The sequence below is a fragment of the Metarhizium acridum genome, assembly GCF_019434415.1.
Source record: "Metarhizium acridum strain ARSEF 324 chromosome Unknown scaffold_72, whole genome shotgun sequence".
NCBI lineage: Eukaryota > Fungi > Ascomycota > Sordariomycetes > Hypocreales > Clavicipitaceae > Metarhizium > Metarhizium acridum.
Genome location: NW_027094019.1, coordinates 911789 through 929588, shown reverse-complemented (window position 1 = coordinate 929588; position 17800 = coordinate 911789). Strand labels below are relative to the sequence as shown.

Sequence of the window (17800 nt, the reverse complement as noted above, 5' to 3'; positions counted from 1 at the left end):
CCCGACATAAGAACCCATTGAAAACCCTTCCTTCAAAGCATCCTTCTTCCGCACCTTGAAGCCATACTTTATGACAGTGATAAACAAAGTTGTGGAGAATTACGTTTGCTTCTGTTTCTTCTTCTCTTCGTGACGCTTGGCAAGCTCACTAGTTCTGATGACCTTTGGCTTGTATGACGGGGCCTTGTACGGCCAAATAGAGGTAGGAATGAACATGCCAACCTGTCTCTGGTATTCGACGTACTCGGGATACTTACCGGCTGAAATAGCCTCGGTAAGCCAAGTGGATCCTTGGAAGAGAAGGAACAAGCTACCAGAGCCAACAAAGGTCCAGCTGTATAGGGAGTTGGTGGCATAGCAGCTCCATTGATACAGCACGAACCAAATTGTTTGCTCTGCAAAGAAGTTTGGGTGACGACTGTATCCCCACAAACCAGAGGTGATGAAGCCTCTGTCTAGGTCAGCCTGGTCCCAACCCCTTGGTAACTTGGCGTCCTTGTTGTACTGATGCTTGGCAGTTTGATACTCTAGGGGAATGTCAGTTGCATTGTAGAACGCAAGTATCGGAAGGTTGCGAACATACCCCACTGCTGGCCGTCGCTGATCCATTCGCTGATAACCAGAAGCAGTTCGACAGCAAAATACGCAAAGTCTGCAGCTGTGACGTTTGGCTCAAAACGCGTCGACAGCAGTATGGCGTAGGCAGGGACACAAGAGAAGGCAAAGAGCAAGACACTTTGTATAAGGGAGATGAAGGTGACATTCAGAAGAAAGAAGACAAAGGCAGGGACTTTTGACTTGACGATTTCCCTATAATAGATTAGCATCTCACGGAGGCGACGGGGCTTTTGCATGGATTCGCCGTACCATCTGTAGTCTTCGGATCCAACATTATATCCACCTCGCCTCCAGTAGTTGTAGGTCAGTCGAATCTTGATGAATGTGTTAGTTCCAACTCATGAGCTGAAAAGGGAAATAAAGCAGATATCTCACGCTCCAGAGTGTGCTAAATGCAGCAACTAAATCAATGCGACTATGAGGCAAGCCAGCCATTCGCGCCCAACCAGCAAGATGAATAATATACAGGTTCGGCAATATGCTCCACATGCGATCAACCTGGGAATAATTCCTGTTCACCTCGGAAACGATCAAAAACACGCCTGCAAGAAATATCGATGCCGCAAAGCCTGTGATTAGGGGGTTGGTCTCGACGTAAAGGCGTTGTAGGTTTTCAATGCTGCCAATGCTGGCAACCAGGCGGGCAGGCAGAGCAAAGAACTGGTCAACGAATGGCTCGACTGTTTTGGAGAAATCGCTGCAGTCCTCAATGGACTGTAGGACTGGGAGAGCTGCCAATTTTGCCGCCATGATGGTGAGAGAAACTTGTAGAACTGTGACTCGTGAGGATGAAGGTTAACGCGACCAAGTCGCAGCGTCATTGATGAAGAAACCTGACGGGCGTCGTGCAGTTACTAAGGACTTACGTACTTCAAAGTCAAGATTCCGATTCAGGTCGATGCTGAGGAATGAGGAGAGGCTACGCAAATCGAGGCCCAGGAGGCATCAGCCAGCCAGACACACTGACGTCTGGTCTGGTCTGGTCCGGTAGCACTGAGGCCTGGTGCTGTAAGACAGCGGAGGCTCAGCACCAGCTTCCCCTGGAAGGCAGCGCTTGAGCATCGGTCGGCTGCTAAGAATGCTTCTCTATAGTGTCTCTACTGGCGCTAGCGACGCTTAGCCTGCCCCGCCTGCATTTAGCCTTCAACGGTGGGGCACCTGCCAGGCAATAATTTTAGATTGGCATCGTTCAATCTTTTTACATGTTTGCGGACGTCTTGTCCGTATGGCATTATTAGCCGTCAATGGAGCTTACATGGTGTAAAAGGCGAAGATTCTGTTTGGGGCTGCTCGTCTCGTTTCATTCAATTCGCAATGATTTCCTTTGATGTATAGAGGATTTTCAGCTATTGCTTCAACCGCACTGGGAACGCGTCGCGGTGAGCTCTCGTGACGAACCTTCGTCTTCTTTCGCGATACACGGACGAGCCAACATATCGAGACCAGAAATTCAACACACACCGACCGCACATTGCGGGAGGGTTGAGATCTTGTAGCCATGAGAGTCTTGTGTGTGGCTGAAAAGCCTTCCATTTCCAAGGCTGTCGCTGGTCACCTCTCTGGCGGAAGCATGCAAACCGTGAGTATCGGGCCACAATTTGTTTTATGCTTTTCTGACAAGACGTCAACAGCACAATACCAGGAACCAGTACATCAAGAATTACTCGTTTGATTTCGACTTTGGGCAAGCCCTGGGCCAATGTTCCGTCACCATGACCTGTGTCACCGGTCATCTTACCAATGTCGAGTTTACCAGCGAGTACAAGAATTGGAGTTACCCTCCACCCGAAACTTTATTCAACGCTCCCATAGTCACTAGTATTCATGATGTATGTGTAGACGCACATGTCAACGACAATGGGTTCATGGCTGACTGGTTGGAAAATCAGGACAAGAAATCCATAGCCAAGAATCTTGCAGACCAAGCCAGGTACGCCCGATTGTTGGTCATATGGACGGATTGTGATCGTGAAGGAGAGCATATTGGTCAAGAAATTGTGGACGCTGCTCGCAAAGGCAACGCCAGCATACAGGTCAAGCGAGCCAAGTTCAGTAACGTTGAACGAGCGTGAGTGTCGCAAACCGGACTTGGTTTGAAAAGTTGTCTGACAAGTGTTTCACAGCCACGTTCTCTCGGCAGCCAGGAGGCTAGTCGATCTCGACAAAAAGCAAGTTGATGCCGTTTCCACAAGAATCGAACTTGACCTTCGTATTGGCTATGCATTTACACGGTTCATGACGAATAGCCTGCGGCCGCTCGGGGGTCCCATGGAAAGTCTGACGTTGAGTTACGGTGAGCAAAAGACCCAAGAACAAGAGAAGTGGTCCTCAAGCAAGATAAGGCCCCTAACATGTGCGTCTCAGGATCTTGTCAATTCCCAACCTTGGGTTTCGTAGTTGATCGATACTTTCGTGTCAAGAACTTTATCCCTGAGCCTTTCTGGAGCATTAGCTTGATGCATAATCGTGACGGCAAAAACGTCAACTTTAGCTGGGAAAGGAACAGACTATTCGATCGCATGACAACCATTATTTTATATGAAAGATGTCTTTTGGCAAAAACAGCAAAGGTGATCAATGTACAGGAGAAGCCGACACGGAGATACAAACCGCTGCCTCTGACAACTGTTGAACTTCAGAAAGCCGCCACTCGCCTTCTTCGAATGAGTGGTCAACAGGCTATGACGATTGCTGAGGGCTTGTACAATAAAGGTTTCATTTCATATCCTCGCACTGAGACCGATCGATTCGATAAAGGAATGAATCTGAAGGCTCTAGTCCAGAAGCAGTCCCCAGACCAGCGATGGGGTCAGTTCGCTCAAAATTTGGTCAACGGAGCTTTCAAACAGCCCAGAGAGGGCAGGCACGACGACAAGGCACATCCACCAATCCATCCGATTACTTATGCCGCACCAAGCGTTCTCAGTCCTGACGAGGGGCTCTTGTATGAATACGTTGTCCGGCGGTTTTTAGCATGTTGTTCTGAAGACGCCCTCGGTATGGCTACTACTGTCGATCTCCAGTATGGGGATGAATTTTTCGGTTCGCATGGTGTTATTGTGCTGGAAAGAAACTATCTTGATGTGTTTGTATATGACAAATGGGACAACCATGAACTACCGAGATTTGCCAGAGGCGAGTTCTTTCAACCTACAGAAGCAATAATGTCAGAGGGAAAGACATCGCCACCGAGTCATCTCACAGAAGCTGATTTGATTGCATTGATGGACGCCAATGGAATCGGAACAGATGCTACAATGGCGGAGCATATTCAGAAAATCCAGGACAGAGAATATGTTGCCACTGTCGGCAATAGCGGTGCAATGGCGAGTGAAGATGACGATGGAGTCCAAGACAGAGCTTCGTCTGGGAGAGGGAGAGGAACGGGCAGAGCTCGTGGGGGTAGAGCAGCTCGTGGGACTTCAACTTCGTCAAGTGGCCGAAGAGGTGGTGTTCGTGTCTTTATTCCAACACAGCTCGGAGTGGCCCTCATCTTGGGCTATGACCGAATGGGTTTTGAAACTAGTCTCGGTAAGCCATTCCTCCGCAAAGAAATGGAACTCAAAATGAAAGCGATATGCGAGGGTCGAACAACGAAGGAGGTTGTGTTGCGTGAGAGCATAACCCAATACCGGCAGGTTTTTATGCAGACACAGGAGAAACTAGATGTCCTTCGAGCAGTATGTGTGATTTACGAGTTACAGAAGATGCGGAGGGATACTAACATAGCACAGGCATGTCGCGAATTCGTGTTTGCTCAACCCGCTAGCTGAGGTGATGGGCCTTTTAGGCTGTTTGTCTCTTGATGCTGGTTCTTCACAAGTACAGTCAGAACGGGATTTGTCATGAAATCATCAAACGACCAAGATTGTTCGCTGTGCAGCCCGACATTCGATCGTAGAGAACAGAAACGCCCTACGTTCAGCCAAATCCAAACGACGGATGAACCGCATACACTTCCTCGGGCAAAACGCAAGAGTAGAATAAACCCTACTTGACTAAGGAGCGAGCACTTTTTACACACCGGGCATCACTAGTCGGCAAGCGATTCATCATATCAGCTCAGATACCGACGGTGCTGCCTTGCCAAATCTTGACAAACTGGTTTGTTTGTCATATGGATCCATTTGAATGCAGCCCCCGCTCGATGACCATCCTCATGGGGCTGTACGAGAGGGGAAGCCGCACGAGATGTCCATGTATTGGTCCGGAAACGTGACTTGTATGTTACGACAATACTTGAGGGTTAAGTTGCTCAAGCAGGGGAGGTTAGCTGCCATTTTTGGTGATTGTGTCGCTTTGAGCCCCAATCAGGATGTGCGAGGTGGCCAACGTGATCCCTCCTAGGCGATGGCTGCCATCTACACGACGACATTTGCGAGGGTGACTTTTGGATTCACACTCCCGCCTTGTTATGAATCCTTCCATCGCTTGAGAGTCGCCCCAAGCCAAGAGGGCAGGGCTTTTTTGCAGACACATCACAGGCGTTGGTACACATGCAGCCCGTCATCCTGTATTGATGCCGTAGTGGTCCGATGACGCGACCACCAAGGCTTGAGATGGCTCCGCCAACGACACCCAGGGGCGAATGGTAGCTACGGCTTGAACGTTGAAAATGGTCTCACTTGGAGTTTCGCGGCTTCGAGAGCCGCACATACTAGCAAATTAAGTTGAGTTTGTTTCCTGATAACGGCCGCGAGCTGCAGGTCGGTACCGAAATACACCATGACTTCTGCAGCCGAGTCAACCGCCTCCAAAAGCGGAGCGGAGCATTCGGCGCAAATGCCATGATTGATCCACTTGAATATATCACAGAACATCACGGAAGATTGCATTGCCTCAAAGAAAAGGATCGTTAGCAATTTAGGACAGCCTTGGCATACGAACATTGTGAAGTGGAAGACATTTGCAACTATGCTTCTCTTTAACCCCCTCCACAAACCAGGCCAATAAACCCCGGCAGGATTGTATTCTAGGAGAAAGGCAGACAAATCTATCAATGTGTGGAATATCTGGATGGAAGGCCCTAGAAACAGCCTTTTGAGACAATCGCGAGATGGACACACAGGATGATGACGTCCAACGCGTCCCAAGTGCGTCTTCAAGGCATGGAGGCATGTACGAAGCATGATTACAATGCCTTGTTTTACGACTTCCGACCCCGCCGCGTTCCTGGCCGATCGCTCCGATGACGTCTAGAATACACTAAGACGCGTCCGGGATCTCAATATTGACTGAGCTGATAACGACCAGAACGGAGATGACCTGGAGAGTGAAGGACACGACTCGGACTCAAGAATGGATCTCTCAACCGGCGCATATCCGCTTGCAGAAGACAACCGGTTAGAACGACGACGCGGGGAAAGTGAAGGCTAGGCTGAAATTAAGCGCACAAAATGGGAAGTATTTGAACCGAGCAATGGCATTATGAAACATTGGCGACCGCGCATATATCGCCAAAAAAATGAAGACACAGCCGGTCCGATGGCTAGTAGAAAGCATATTCACACGCAGACAAGTCCACAATTCTCACTGGAAGGCAACTAGTGAAAACGTCGCGTCGCGCATGCACCCCCATCGAATAGCAGGTGGCAAAGTGTGAATGTGGATGGACAGGCTTAGGCACTGGTAACTAGAAGTTACGATTTACCACACAGACTCCGGATCGGAAGCCTTTGGCGGCTGCAAGAGCGAAAGTGAGCCGAACGCTGCATGTAAGTGTCTGCAGTAGATGGAGCGGGCACCGGAGCGGGCACCAAGCAAAACAGCCACGAGCAGCGGCCCACGAAATAGAACAGTCAAACAGCCTTGGATTCTCAGAGCACGTTGTCCCGTCTGTGGCCGAAATGCACCGACAGCCCCGCCCACGAGCCTTTGTATTTGAACAAGTTGTTTGTCGCATTCCGGCGAGGAGGAAAGGGGAAAGCTTGCCATGATGCGTTCATCGCCGAGCCGGGGACGGACCGTGAATGAGCAAGCGGCACAGAGGGCCAGTATTTACAGTGCAAACGATGAAAGTACATGGTGTGCGACACCTGAACGTGTGGATGCCGGGGTGAGCGTCGCCAGTGTTGTTACTAGGGCTGCCGGGCAAGTCGAATATGATGGCACTCCGAGAGGGTACTGAAGAGACTGCACACAACAATATCCAGGCACCAATGACACAGTACTCCGGGGTCCCAAATCAGATATCTGATAGCAACATCTGCGGTGTCTGCGAGTTCGGTGCAGTGTTCCTTGCCTCGGAAGCCAATTGTCATTGACGCAAATGGCGTGTGGATGGATGCTGAAGAGACACAGCCATGCGTCGCCATGCCCTTGGAGCAGTTGGGCTTATCTGGCGCAAGTCACACGGATGCTTCGAGCGTGCTTGGTGTCCAATGAGGTGCGGCACGATGGTTTACGCTTTCGGAAAAATTGCTGTGGACACTCCTTATTCTGGAACATAATGCACGCCCCATCCTTTTGACGGTCACGACGCGTACGCCAAAAGGGGTTTGGGGGGTTTGGGGAGTTATTATTAGGGGGAGATTAGGGGAGCTAGGGCTGGCCAGGCACTTGTTGACGGCCAGCCCGAGAAATGAAAGACGAGAGGTGGGGTGTGCGCGCAGCAATCCGGGCGTTGGCTGGCCTCCAGCGCTGTCACGACAGCCCTGTGTCAGCCAGCGTCAAGTCAGCTTCCGGGTTTTTTTGGGGTGGGGAGATTTTTGCTGGCGCTCCGTACTTGCCCGCAACTGTTTGGACTTTGGGGAACTTCCAAGCCTTGCAAGTCTCAGCAGTTCGGAGTACGCTGACCTAAGGTGCTGTGGTACTTGGGCTGCCTGCCTTGTCTATACCTGACAAAGAGGACAATGAGGTACTCGATACAAACGCGCTTTGTCGCTAGTAAGTCTCCACTACTCCGTACGGAGCACATGCACGCGCAAGAGCAAGAGGCGTGTGTGATTGCTTGCGTGCGTGTCTCTCTTGCAGTTCGTTGTACCTGCTCGTGCGCTCGTGCACTCACTCAAGTCTCTCTTGTCGACGCTGGAGCAGCCTGCCTGGTTCTGGCTCGCCTGGTCCGGCTTGCCTGCTGGGATCCCGACGCCGATGCCCATTATTGTACTTCTGCCCATCCATCCTTCGCATCTCGCGTCTCCCTCCCCTCCCTTTCTCTTCTCTTCAAAGCAACAACAAAGACCAAATACCGGCTGCACGATTTATATCGAGAGTCTCCTGTCACAGTCCAAGGTGATCACGCCAGCTCTGCCAGCATAGCCCCTATTGGTTTATATTGCCAGAAGACACAGCACAAAAGCCGTCCCCCTCGACACACGGCTTTCATACGTCAGGTACGTACCTCTTGTCGTCCTCTGCGCCGAAAGCTCCTTCCTTCCCGCGCCGCACCCTGCTCCCTCTGCACGCACTCAACGTGCGTGTGTGGCCCAGTGCCGGTGACTCAACCACCACGACATCCATCCACCAAACTTCCTTTGTTTGCCACAAAGCGACCTCGTACTCGACTTTTGCTCTTTTTGGAGGGGGTCAAAAATCCTGCTACGTCAGTATATGTAACAGACACTATACTGACTTTTTTTTTGGCTACATCAACAGACAGTGTTCTGAAGTCGAAATCGCAACAAAAGTCGATAACATGGCTTCCCTGGCATCAGCTGCTCGTGATATTCCCCAGCCCTCCGTCAACCGAGACAACTTCACTGTTGTAGCGGCGCGGGGTGACTCGGCGACTGTGGCACGATCTCATACCCTCCCTACTCCCCCCAACTCTATATCCCCCGCTTTACCAGCTCATGGCTTGAAGGCGCAACTACAAAAGGTCCAAACTCGAGCCCATCGACTCTGACTTGGACTTGCATGATAACGCCAGTAGTCATGGGCGGTCACTATCTCCAGCTGCCCTGGAATCAGCGGGTGCCATCACTGCGCCCATGTTGGCAAAGTATCATTTACCAGAGATCCTGCTCAACCACGGGCCTCTGGCTATACGGCACATCATGGGCTATCTGACGACGTCGGTACCAGGTTTCTCGGGTATACCCCCAACAAAGGCAAGGAGATTAGTGGTGGGCGCTTTGGAGGGACGGGGAGGAGAAGGAGGAGGCGTGGAAGGTGACGTGGAGTATGAGAAGGTGGGCTGGGGACGATGGGACGCGAAACGACGAGGTATGGCAAGTCGTGACCGTCAAGGCACGCCTCCATCTTCGTACGGCTCAGCTATCCCCATCTCCAAGGCAGGTGGAAGAGGAGCTAGGGGTTCGATGGCCGATGAAGCCTTCCACTTCTCCCACGACGACAACGACATACATATCATGATGGAGACCGAGGCGGACAAGATGTCCATGGACGGTTCGGCGTCGGCCTCCTGCTCCGAAGCTCCAGATGACGATGTTGTCATGAACGATGATCCGGAAGATGTAACGGATGACGAGGACTGGGCCGCGATGGGTGCCGCTGCACTCAGGGCTGAATCCTACCCCAATATGGCTGCCGCTCAGTCAAATGGTGACATGCGATCTCCAAACTTCCCTCCGATCGGCGGGTTACGAACTTTCTCGGTCAGCTCGGGAATGGCGCGGCCACCTCAACCAACGCACCTCGATCTTTCCGCGTTGGCTTGCGCATCGGATGCGCAGGAACGTGAGGCCGTCGAGGCTCTTTTACGACTTGGTTCTGTATAATATCTACTGCATAACAACGGCGTTTCCAGTACGGCATGGGCTTTTCATTCAACTTCTCTTCTCTTGGGAATTGGCTTGCGATGAACCGGTTCACGGGCGACCAGTTCGCAGGGCTGACAACGGAATCCATGTCGGGTGCGACAGGTTTCCATCTTGCAATCATGATGACACGGCACTTTGTACTCTTTACATTGGCGGTTCTTTTTTCTTTTTATATATGTTGCCTCTGAGACTCCCTAGCCCTTGGGCGGAATGCACTAGAAAAAGCTTCCGGCATATTGTCATGGTTGATCCCTGACTCTTGCAAGCTTGGCTGGTTGGTGTCTCTTTGTTCAAACCGTGACAGCCACAGGTTGTTCACGGGATTGTGGATTTCATCAATTGCCGATCTTGCTTCCTTTTTTTTTTTTTTTTCAAAGAAAACTCATGCTTCTTGCACATACATACAACAACTACATTTTGCAACTGACCTAGAATCTCTGGCAACAAGTTTCAACCAAAGTCAGCCAGAGACTATCGGTCATTTGTTTACCCCCATCGAAAGCGAAGCACATGTCCTTGATGGAAGATGATTTTGCGCATTGGACGTTTTTAATTTGCTACACTTTTTGCACCACTTCATTACTACTCTAATCAGGTTGATCAGGTTGACAAGACCTAACGCATCGGGAGGATATAAAATGGAGCATTACCACATCTTTATTCAGACATGGATGGCAGGTAACGGACGGGTGGAACATGTCGGTCTGTTCCACATGAGAGTCAACACTCAGGGGTTGGTGCTGGATGGGTTAGGACATGGAAAAGGAGGGAAAGGCCAGACTTCAACATGGAGACGGCCGGGACATTGAAGGATACCCAAAATAGATACGTAAGCTTGGGATGGCGAGAATTAAGTAGCTTCCTAAGTTCTTTGAACGAGTAGAGCTTTGCACGTAATGGAAGTATGGACTGCCGTCCCCGTGAGTTGTCTCTTACTGCTGTGCCGAGTATGTCTGTCTGTTCGTCTGATGGCGTGGTGTACATAACTGATGTGTAGAGTCTTGCGTTTTGTTGTGACGCTTCGATCTGACGTGATGGGATAGCTTCCACCGTGGTCACTATTCCGCCAAGCTGTCCTTGGATCCCGACGGGTCAGTGTTGACTTGAACTGAATTCGAGGGTAGATGTAGGCAATAGAAATTAACACGCTACAACGATTTTGTTTTAAAAACCTTGTAACAACCCTAGACCGGTTACACAAACAACGACGAACCAAAAACTATATACAAGAAGAGCCCACAGGGTAGGTCAAATAAATCTCCATGCAGCATAGCCAGAGAGTATTGAATGACTCTGTGGTGTCATGGCCTAAGAAATCGATGAATTTCTGTTATATCGGAATGTCGTTGTATGCTTTGAACATGGGATCATTGAAACGGGAATCTTGCAGGACTGGGAAGAAGCGCTCCAGGGCAAGGCGCTCTGATAATATCATGAGCTGTCGGCGGCGACAGTGGATGGACAAGGACAGAGCTATTCGTCCTGGCGCGCAAGGTCGGGCACTGAGAATGGCGCACATGGCAAGGCTGGGCGTGAAGGCGCGGCACAAGATTCGGCAAAACAGGATTCTGGGAACGTGGAGGAGGAGGAGGAGGAGTACGGTGACTAGACCACAGACAGGACAAGACGTCGGTCAATCAAGCAGGACTCGGCAGGTAAAGGAGCGACAGATGGCGAATGAAACCAAGTATGGCCGCGCAAGCCCGTCCTGGGTAGCTAATTATACACAGATGGTGTAGCTTCATGACGTGCTTGACTCGCACGACAGAGAAGCCGTTAAACTCTCCGTTGAGCAACAACAGCGACCTTAGTGACCCTGGAACGGTATCTGATTGCGATGCCGTTTGCGAGAAGATCCAACTAGCTTTGAATCTAGTCCATCTGAAGACTGGAATCCGAACCCGCCCGTCTGTAAGCGTTCTCCTACGTCTCAGTGGATTGGACGAACCGTTGTGATGAGCGTGTATCCGGTCGCGGGCGCGCAACTCCAAAACGGCGCAAGCTACGATGGCCAGCTAGACCATGAGATATGCAATATTGTACCATGGTCACACACCGCTTCATATGCGTTTCGAAGCAGTTATGCCTGGGCAATATATCAGATACGGTGCAAAAAGTGTCAAGCAGAAGCCAGTCATGACTAACCCTAGGGTTTAATATCAATCAAACAAAACTGACTCAACAGCAGAAACACTCGGTAGATTACCGTTTACTACATTTCTTGGAAGGAGGAAAAGAAGAGCGTACCCTGCGTACACGTGTGCTTGGCAATCTCTGAGCCGAGCAATACGGACAAACGACCTTGGGGCCAGTGGCTTGTATGTATTGAGACACCGGCTGCCAAGAGTATTCATGAACCAAGTGAATGAGAGCTTCGGGAGACACAAATCTTTGTCTTGGCGATTCAGTTTGCTGGGCGATTTGAGCCCGTCCTTGCGTCGTATTTGCTGCGACAAATCAGGCGATGTTATATGGGGTAGGTGGCATGAACGTGCTCATCGGCAATCGACCCGAACTCATCACTGAACTGACATGGCCATGACAGTTTCGCTCTTGGTCCTGGGATCAATATTCTTTTCCATGTCGACCAAAACTTGGGCCGCAAGAGTGGCATGGCGTGATTTTACCCCATGACACAATGGAAAGCTTGTCAACACAAGCTTAACTTGTCCACATGGGTTGCCGCGGCGTGCCCTCGTAGATCTACATTAGCCGACTGGCTGTCGCCGTCCACGAGGCCTTGGCGGCCAGAATAATCGTACAACACAGAGTGACCGGTCCGGGGCAAGAAGTTGCCTGGAGCAGTGGTGCTCAAACCGGCCCAAGTGTACGAGGTTGTCCCAGTGTTAGAAGAAGTCGTGGCACCTGGTAAGTTAAGTAACCCTTGCATGGCAAACCAGGCTGTACGGCTTGGCATGGTCTCGGCATGGGCTTGGTATTGCTTGGCACCTGGCCACGCGATTGACTGGACGCTGGGAGTCGTGGCCGAGGGAGGCAGTTGGCCGCGAGGCCGTGAGGCCATTTGGCCATGTTCGGCTCATATCCATGCTCCTCATTTTCATGTCCGCGCCCACGACTCCACGTCGTCTTGTGTTGTTGCTGTCGACTTCATTCAGGCTGCAAATGCAAAGTCCATGCCACGCCGCTCACGCCACGCCATGGGGGCCACGCGCTGGTCCTATCGGCATGGGTATCATGGTCAGTTACTCATGTCCATACGGAGCGCAATACAGGTGCCAACCGTGTTGTCTGTCTTGTCGAAGCCCAGAAGGCGGTTGTGAGCCGACTACACGTGGACTCTGATGCATTTCAGGCAACTCACCCAGCTGCTCTGTGCTCCGGGGTTGGTGAGCAAGTAAGTGCTGGATAATACAATAAATAGTTACCCCTAGTCTAGTTACGCCAGCTGTTCATACGGGCAACGGCGGCGGCTAGATGTGGCTGCCACTTAGTCCATGAGCTTAATCACAAAATGAAACGACGCCACACCACCACATTCTCATTGTGCTCACTCACACCACGATGAGTTTGAGGGCCATGGTCCTGGTCCAGAACGTCGACACACCGCGACCTCTGTGGCCGACCTGCCGCATCTGGCCCCAGAGGCCAAGTCCTTGGCACTGAGTGATAGTCGTGCTGGACGATCTGTGTGAAATGCTCGGCGATTTGATCCCTGCGTAACTTTGCGGAGCCGTCCCTGACTGGCAATAGATATGCTAATCACCGCGATTATCTTCTCGATAAATTCTGCAAGGCAATGAAACTTCAGCCGCGGCGACGCACTCCGACCGCAGCGCGGTGCGATGGAGAGATGGAGTCATCGTCTCCTCGTTTTCAGCCGGAGCATCCGGAGTCGGGCTGAGGCTGGCGAGAGGTCACCAAGATTGACAAACGAAAATGCACTCCATACCTCACAGAGACCAGAGCTGGAAACACCCTTGCAGAGTCGTCCATCTCAGTTTCTCGTTCTTTTTCTCCCAATTGAGCGACGTATGTGCAGAGACCCTGGATATGGTGGGTAGAAGCCACCGCCACGAAGAGAAGGGACGCCGTTTCGTCAGAAACCAAACTCTGCTCACATTTCATCAGGATGGCCGAAATGGAGGGCAGGGCACAATCAATCTCAACAAGTGCCATCTTGAATCGGCAACGGGCACTCGTACCGGTGGAGTACGGAATGTTCGGTTGGCTTAAAGCTTAGTTCTGAGTCCCTCTTGTCGGACACGGTATGTACGTACTATGTCTCTGTAATACGGTTAGTCCTCTGCATTCCCTCTCATTCTATTTTAGTGTCTGCATGGTTGGAAGAGACAGATTCAGATGCTCATCTGCGACAGCCACTGACCAATGCAAGAGAGGCACAGAATCACCGCGGAGCCCGGTGGGACATAGCGTAGGCAAAAACGGTGGGCTGGTGGCCCTACCTGGCACCTGGGTGACGGAGTAGTCTAGGTAGTGTCCTTTGGGGTCGGCTGATGCATGTGTATGTGTGTGTATGTGTGTGTGTGTGTGTACCGAGTACTACTTTTGGATCTATTGACCAGCTCCTGCTTGCCGACTGGCTACATGCCAGACCACTGCCGAACAGGAGTGAGTGAGTTAGTGAAAGCCACTTGGCAGATCGACTTGACTTTCTTGTATGGTGTCAGTATCATCGGCAATGCACTGCATATTGGCAAGGCCAAACTGGCTTCTGCTGTGAAACCATTGAGATTTTGAAAGGGAATCCCGCGGCTATAACGAAGCTTCGAATCTCTCGTAGCGGATGTGTGGGTGTTGTCCCTTGAATGGTTTTTCGAGGCGAAATTGAATGTACCGTCACACAGTTGCCAGCGTATCCTTCCCGCGGAGACTGGGGTGTACAGTCATAGTCATGGTGGCGCGGTTTGGGATTGCGTGTGGTTGTGGTTGTTCCAGTCTCGAGTCCGTTGCCCGACATTCAACACGACAACTCCATACTCTCCTTGTGTCAATGCCACGATGAAGCCCACTCCCAGAGGGTGAATAGTACCAACTGACTCGCCGTGTTGGTGATGCGGTATCCGTCCGGTCCGTTCATGCGGCGAGCATCTCACAAGCGGACAGTCGCGCACACAGCAAAGGCTCACCCAGACAGCTTGCGGGTCAAGGAGCCGCTGGCCTCGGTCGGATTGTTGGATCGTTGGTGTCAGTCGTCGTCTGCATGTCTGGGACCCCGTGCTCGTACGCCTGGGATCCGCCTGGTAAAACGCTTGATGCACGCTGGAGCAGTTGGGCATAACATCGAGGGCTTCGAGTGGAGGCCGCTGCCAATGGAAAAGTGGTGATGGGCCAAGTGCCCAGACTATGCCAAGCCTTGGCGCTCTTGGCACAGCGCACTCCGCCGGCAGGCTTGGCGTCTTTTTCGATAGTGTATACCTTGGCCGTGCTGCCTCGTCCGCACACCATCATGTTCCTGTGCATCTCACATACCCCGGCATGTTTGCCAAGAATCGCCAAGACATTCCGCTCGCCCTTTCTCGTCTGCCCAGACTTCTGTGAGAGTGTAAAGGGAGCGAACGCCCCAGAAACCTTAGATGAGCTGTCTTTCTTCCCCTCAAAACATCATTCTTAAAGACGCATCTTCTCGCAAGGGTTTATTTTTGTTACAACCACGGATTTTTGACACCTCGCTGTTTTGCCCCCGACAGTGGTTTCCGAGCCTTTGGGGAGTGCGCGTCCTAACCCAAGCTTACACTTGCCTCCCGCTTATAAACCGGAAACTCCGAATCAAATCGTAGCATCAGTGCATCGCACAACCATCATCCCGTCAGACTCCACCATGACGTCCCAAATCTCGGACGCTGCCCAGGCCTCTTCGGCCTCAAGCAACGGCAGCGACTCCAAGTCGAATACGCCAGCTCCGTCAAGCGCAACATCCAACACGTCTCAACACAGTTCTGGTGATGACAACTTGACGTGCCGCTGGAACTCTTGCAACCAGAAGTTCGCCAGCCCAGAGACTCTATATGTAAGTGACTGCTGAATGTAGCACCAGGCATGTCAGATCGCACACAATGGCCAGCGTGATATGTTTCGGGGCGATGCAGTGGCTTCCTTCGCTTTCCTTGTTCTCTTCTTTTGACTAACCTCTCTCACACCAGGAACACATCTGTGAACGCCATGTTGGTCGCAAGAGTACCAACAACTTGAACCTCACCTGCCAGTGGAACTCTTGTCGCACAACTACCGTCAAGCGTGACCACATCACCTCTCACATCAGAGTCCATGTTCCTCTCAAGCCTCACAAGTGTGAGTTTTGTGGCAAGAGCTTCAAGCGTCCTCAGGACCTGAAGAAACACGTCAAGACGCACGCGGACGATTCTGTCCTTTCTCGCCCTGGACAGGATCATCAGGGTCTCAGCTACAGAACCCAGGGTGCCAAGCGTACGTTGTGCTTCGCTTCTTTCGTACTTGTCTTTTGCAGTCCTCTGTTGAATACTGACTGACCTTCGAGCCTAGCCCCAAGCTACTACGACCATAATGGCCAGATTCGTTCTGGTGGCTTCTCACACCACCCAGGTCATGGGTATTATGCTCCCCAGCCCTCAACCGGCTATGGTCTCTACTTCAATCAGCCTCCCATGAACACACCTCGTCACGAGAACATTGGATACCATGCCTCTACTTCTGCTGGCGGCTATGACCGCAAACGCGCATACGACATGGTTGACGACTTCTTCGGCAATGCCAAGCGTCGGCAGATCGACCCGACATCATATACCCAGATTGGACGCTCACTCTTACCTCTCCACGGCTCGCTCTCTGTTCCCAACGGCCCCATGACTGCCACCGAGCAGTACATGTCCCAGCCTGCACCTGCCATGGTTCACGGTGGCCCAGCACCGACCCAAAACCCGCTTGCTCAACAATACTACTTGCCCATGCCCAATGCCCGAACACAGAAGGATCTTGTCCAGCTTGACAACCTGCTTGGACAGATGCAGGATACCATCTACGAGAATGCCAACCATGCCACAGCCGGCGTTCACGTTCACAGTGGTGGCGAGGGCGGTTTTGGCGGATACCGACACAGCCAGTCTCCAACCGTCCTCCAGCGCGGATCTCCAACTGGTCTTCACGTGGCTGCCGAGGGTTATCACCCCGTCTCAGCTGCCAATATGGCCTCACCTCTTACCGCTATATCGTCCACCGGTACACCCGCTGTCACGCCGCCGTCAAGCTCCGTGTCATACACTTCGGGCCATTCGCCAAGCCCTTCCGCTTCCTCTGGACTCTCTCCCCAGTCTCGCCACAGCACCACGACGAGCTCGTCTGTCATGTACCCCAGTCTGCCCACCAGCCTCCCTGCTGTTAGCCAAGGCTTTGGTTCTACCACTGCCACTCTTGGCCCCAGCTTCGACACCAGCGAGCGTCGCCGATATTCAGGCGGCATGCTTCAGAAAGCTCGAACGATTCCTCCTATCCGCCCTGCCGATGAAACCAGTGGGCGAACCACACCAAAGGCTGGCGACTCTGCCCTTTCTGTTGGCTCCCCATCTTCTGAGTCGGACGTTAGTGAAACCACCAGAGAGCGCGAGGAGCAGTATGACCGGTGGTTGGAGGATATGCGTGTTATTGAGACATTGCGAGAGTATGTTCGTGGCCGTCTTGAGCGGAAGGATTTCGTCAGCGAGGATGAGGCCGAAGCTTCCCGAAGGGATAGCGACGCCATGGATGTTGATGCCAGAAGCCCCCCAAGACAGCCGATTGGCCTTCGTGAGGGCGGCTCATCGCTATATCCTCGCCTTCCGGTTCCTGGTTCTTAAACAGGAATTATGCATCAAGTTGTCTTGCTTTATGTCACACTTAGAGGAATCAATTTCCTCATTGCATATCTTTTCATTTCAATATCTTATGTTAACCAATATACTCGGATACTGTAACGGCCGTGTACATCAAGAAGGCCAATTTGTTGATGTCATTTTTATGACTTGATGGATTTGGAAAATGGGATAGCTTTCTTCCGGCGTGTGAAGGACTCGATGAAATTTGGCGTGCTTGTTAGAATCGAATGAATTTACTAGTGTATAATCGACATGTTGAGTGCTGCATAAACATACATGTGTGGTTGTGAATAATGTGACGTCGGGGTATCGTAATTGCTCGGCGCCACCATAACAAGAGGCGACACGACCGAGATGCAAAGGAACGATGATTTATGGGCAAGGTCATGACGACGGCTTAAAAGAGTAACAATGCAACATTGAGGGGACTTTACTCCCTCAGAAACCAGTGAAGCTGCCTCGTGTTGAGCTGTCAGAAGCCCTTTGGGCAACATGCCGCGGGCCCAAGTCTCTCGGAAAAGCATAGATACAACGATGCAGAGGCGGACCACAGAAGCCTCATGTCGAAAGCACATGACTGTCTGAAATGGTTTAAAAATTTTTTGGCTTTGATGGTCATCGGGGCGTAAATTTTTCGGTCGACACGGCACGGCTTTC

The 17800-nt window shown here is 51.6% G+C and overlaps 5 protein-coding genes across 5 annotated transcripts; 3 read left to right on the top strand and 2 right to left on the bottom strand.

The window, feature by feature from the left end:
• Positions 1-99: 99 nt before the first annotated feature.
• J3458_007057 (uncharacterized protein) lies at positions 100-1368 on the bottom strand (the record flags this gene model as incomplete). Its single annotated transcript, XM_007808534.2, has 3 exons — positions 100-527; positions 584-932; positions 994-1368. 3 exons carry the CDS (start codon positions 1366-1368, stop codon positions 100-102), a joined length of 1152 nt encoding a protein of 383 aa, XP_007806725.2.
• Positions 1369-2116: 748 nt separating this feature from the next.
• Positions 2117-4391, top strand: TOP3 (DNA topoisomerase; the record flags this gene model as incomplete). Its single annotated transcript, XM_066119178.1, has 6 exons — positions 2117-2197; positions 2250-2447; positions 2508-2686; positions 2742-2911; positions 2983-4298; positions 4353-4391. 6 exons carry the CDS (start codon positions 2117-2119, stop codon positions 4389-4391), a joined length of 1983 nt encoding a protein of 660 aa, XP_065975815.1.
• Positions 4392-8546: 4155 nt separating this feature from the next.
• STB3 (DNA-binding proteins Bright/BRCAA1/RBP1 and proteins containing BRIGHT domain) lies at positions 8547-9296 on the top strand (the record flags this gene model as incomplete). The annotated part of the gene is made up of 1 exon (XM_007808536.2): positions 8547-9296. The coding sequence occupies one exon, from the start codon at positions 8547-8549 to the stop codon at positions 9294-9296; it is 750 nt and encodes a 249-aa protein (XP_007806727.2).
• A 3876-nt stretch (positions 9297-13172) lies between these two features.
• J3458_007054 (uncharacterized protein) lies at positions 13173-13475 on the bottom strand (the record flags this gene model as incomplete). The annotated part of the gene is made up of 1 exon (XM_066119177.1): positions 13173-13475. One exon carries the CDS (start codon positions 13473-13475, stop codon positions 13173-13175), a length of 303 nt encoding a protein of 100 aa, XP_065975814.1.
• A 1447-nt stretch (positions 13476-14922) lies between these two features.
• On the top strand, positions 14923-17686 carry J3458_007053 (uncharacterized protein). The gene is made up of 3 exons (XM_007808537.2): positions 14923-15327; positions 15461-15743; positions 15819-17686. Exons 1-3 carry the CDS (start codon positions 15139-15141, stop codon positions 17123-17125), a joined length of 1779 nt encoding a protein of 592 aa, XP_007806728.2. The 5' UTR covers positions 14923-15138; the 3' UTR covers positions 17126-17686.
• Positions 17687-17800: the final 114 nt, after the last annotated feature.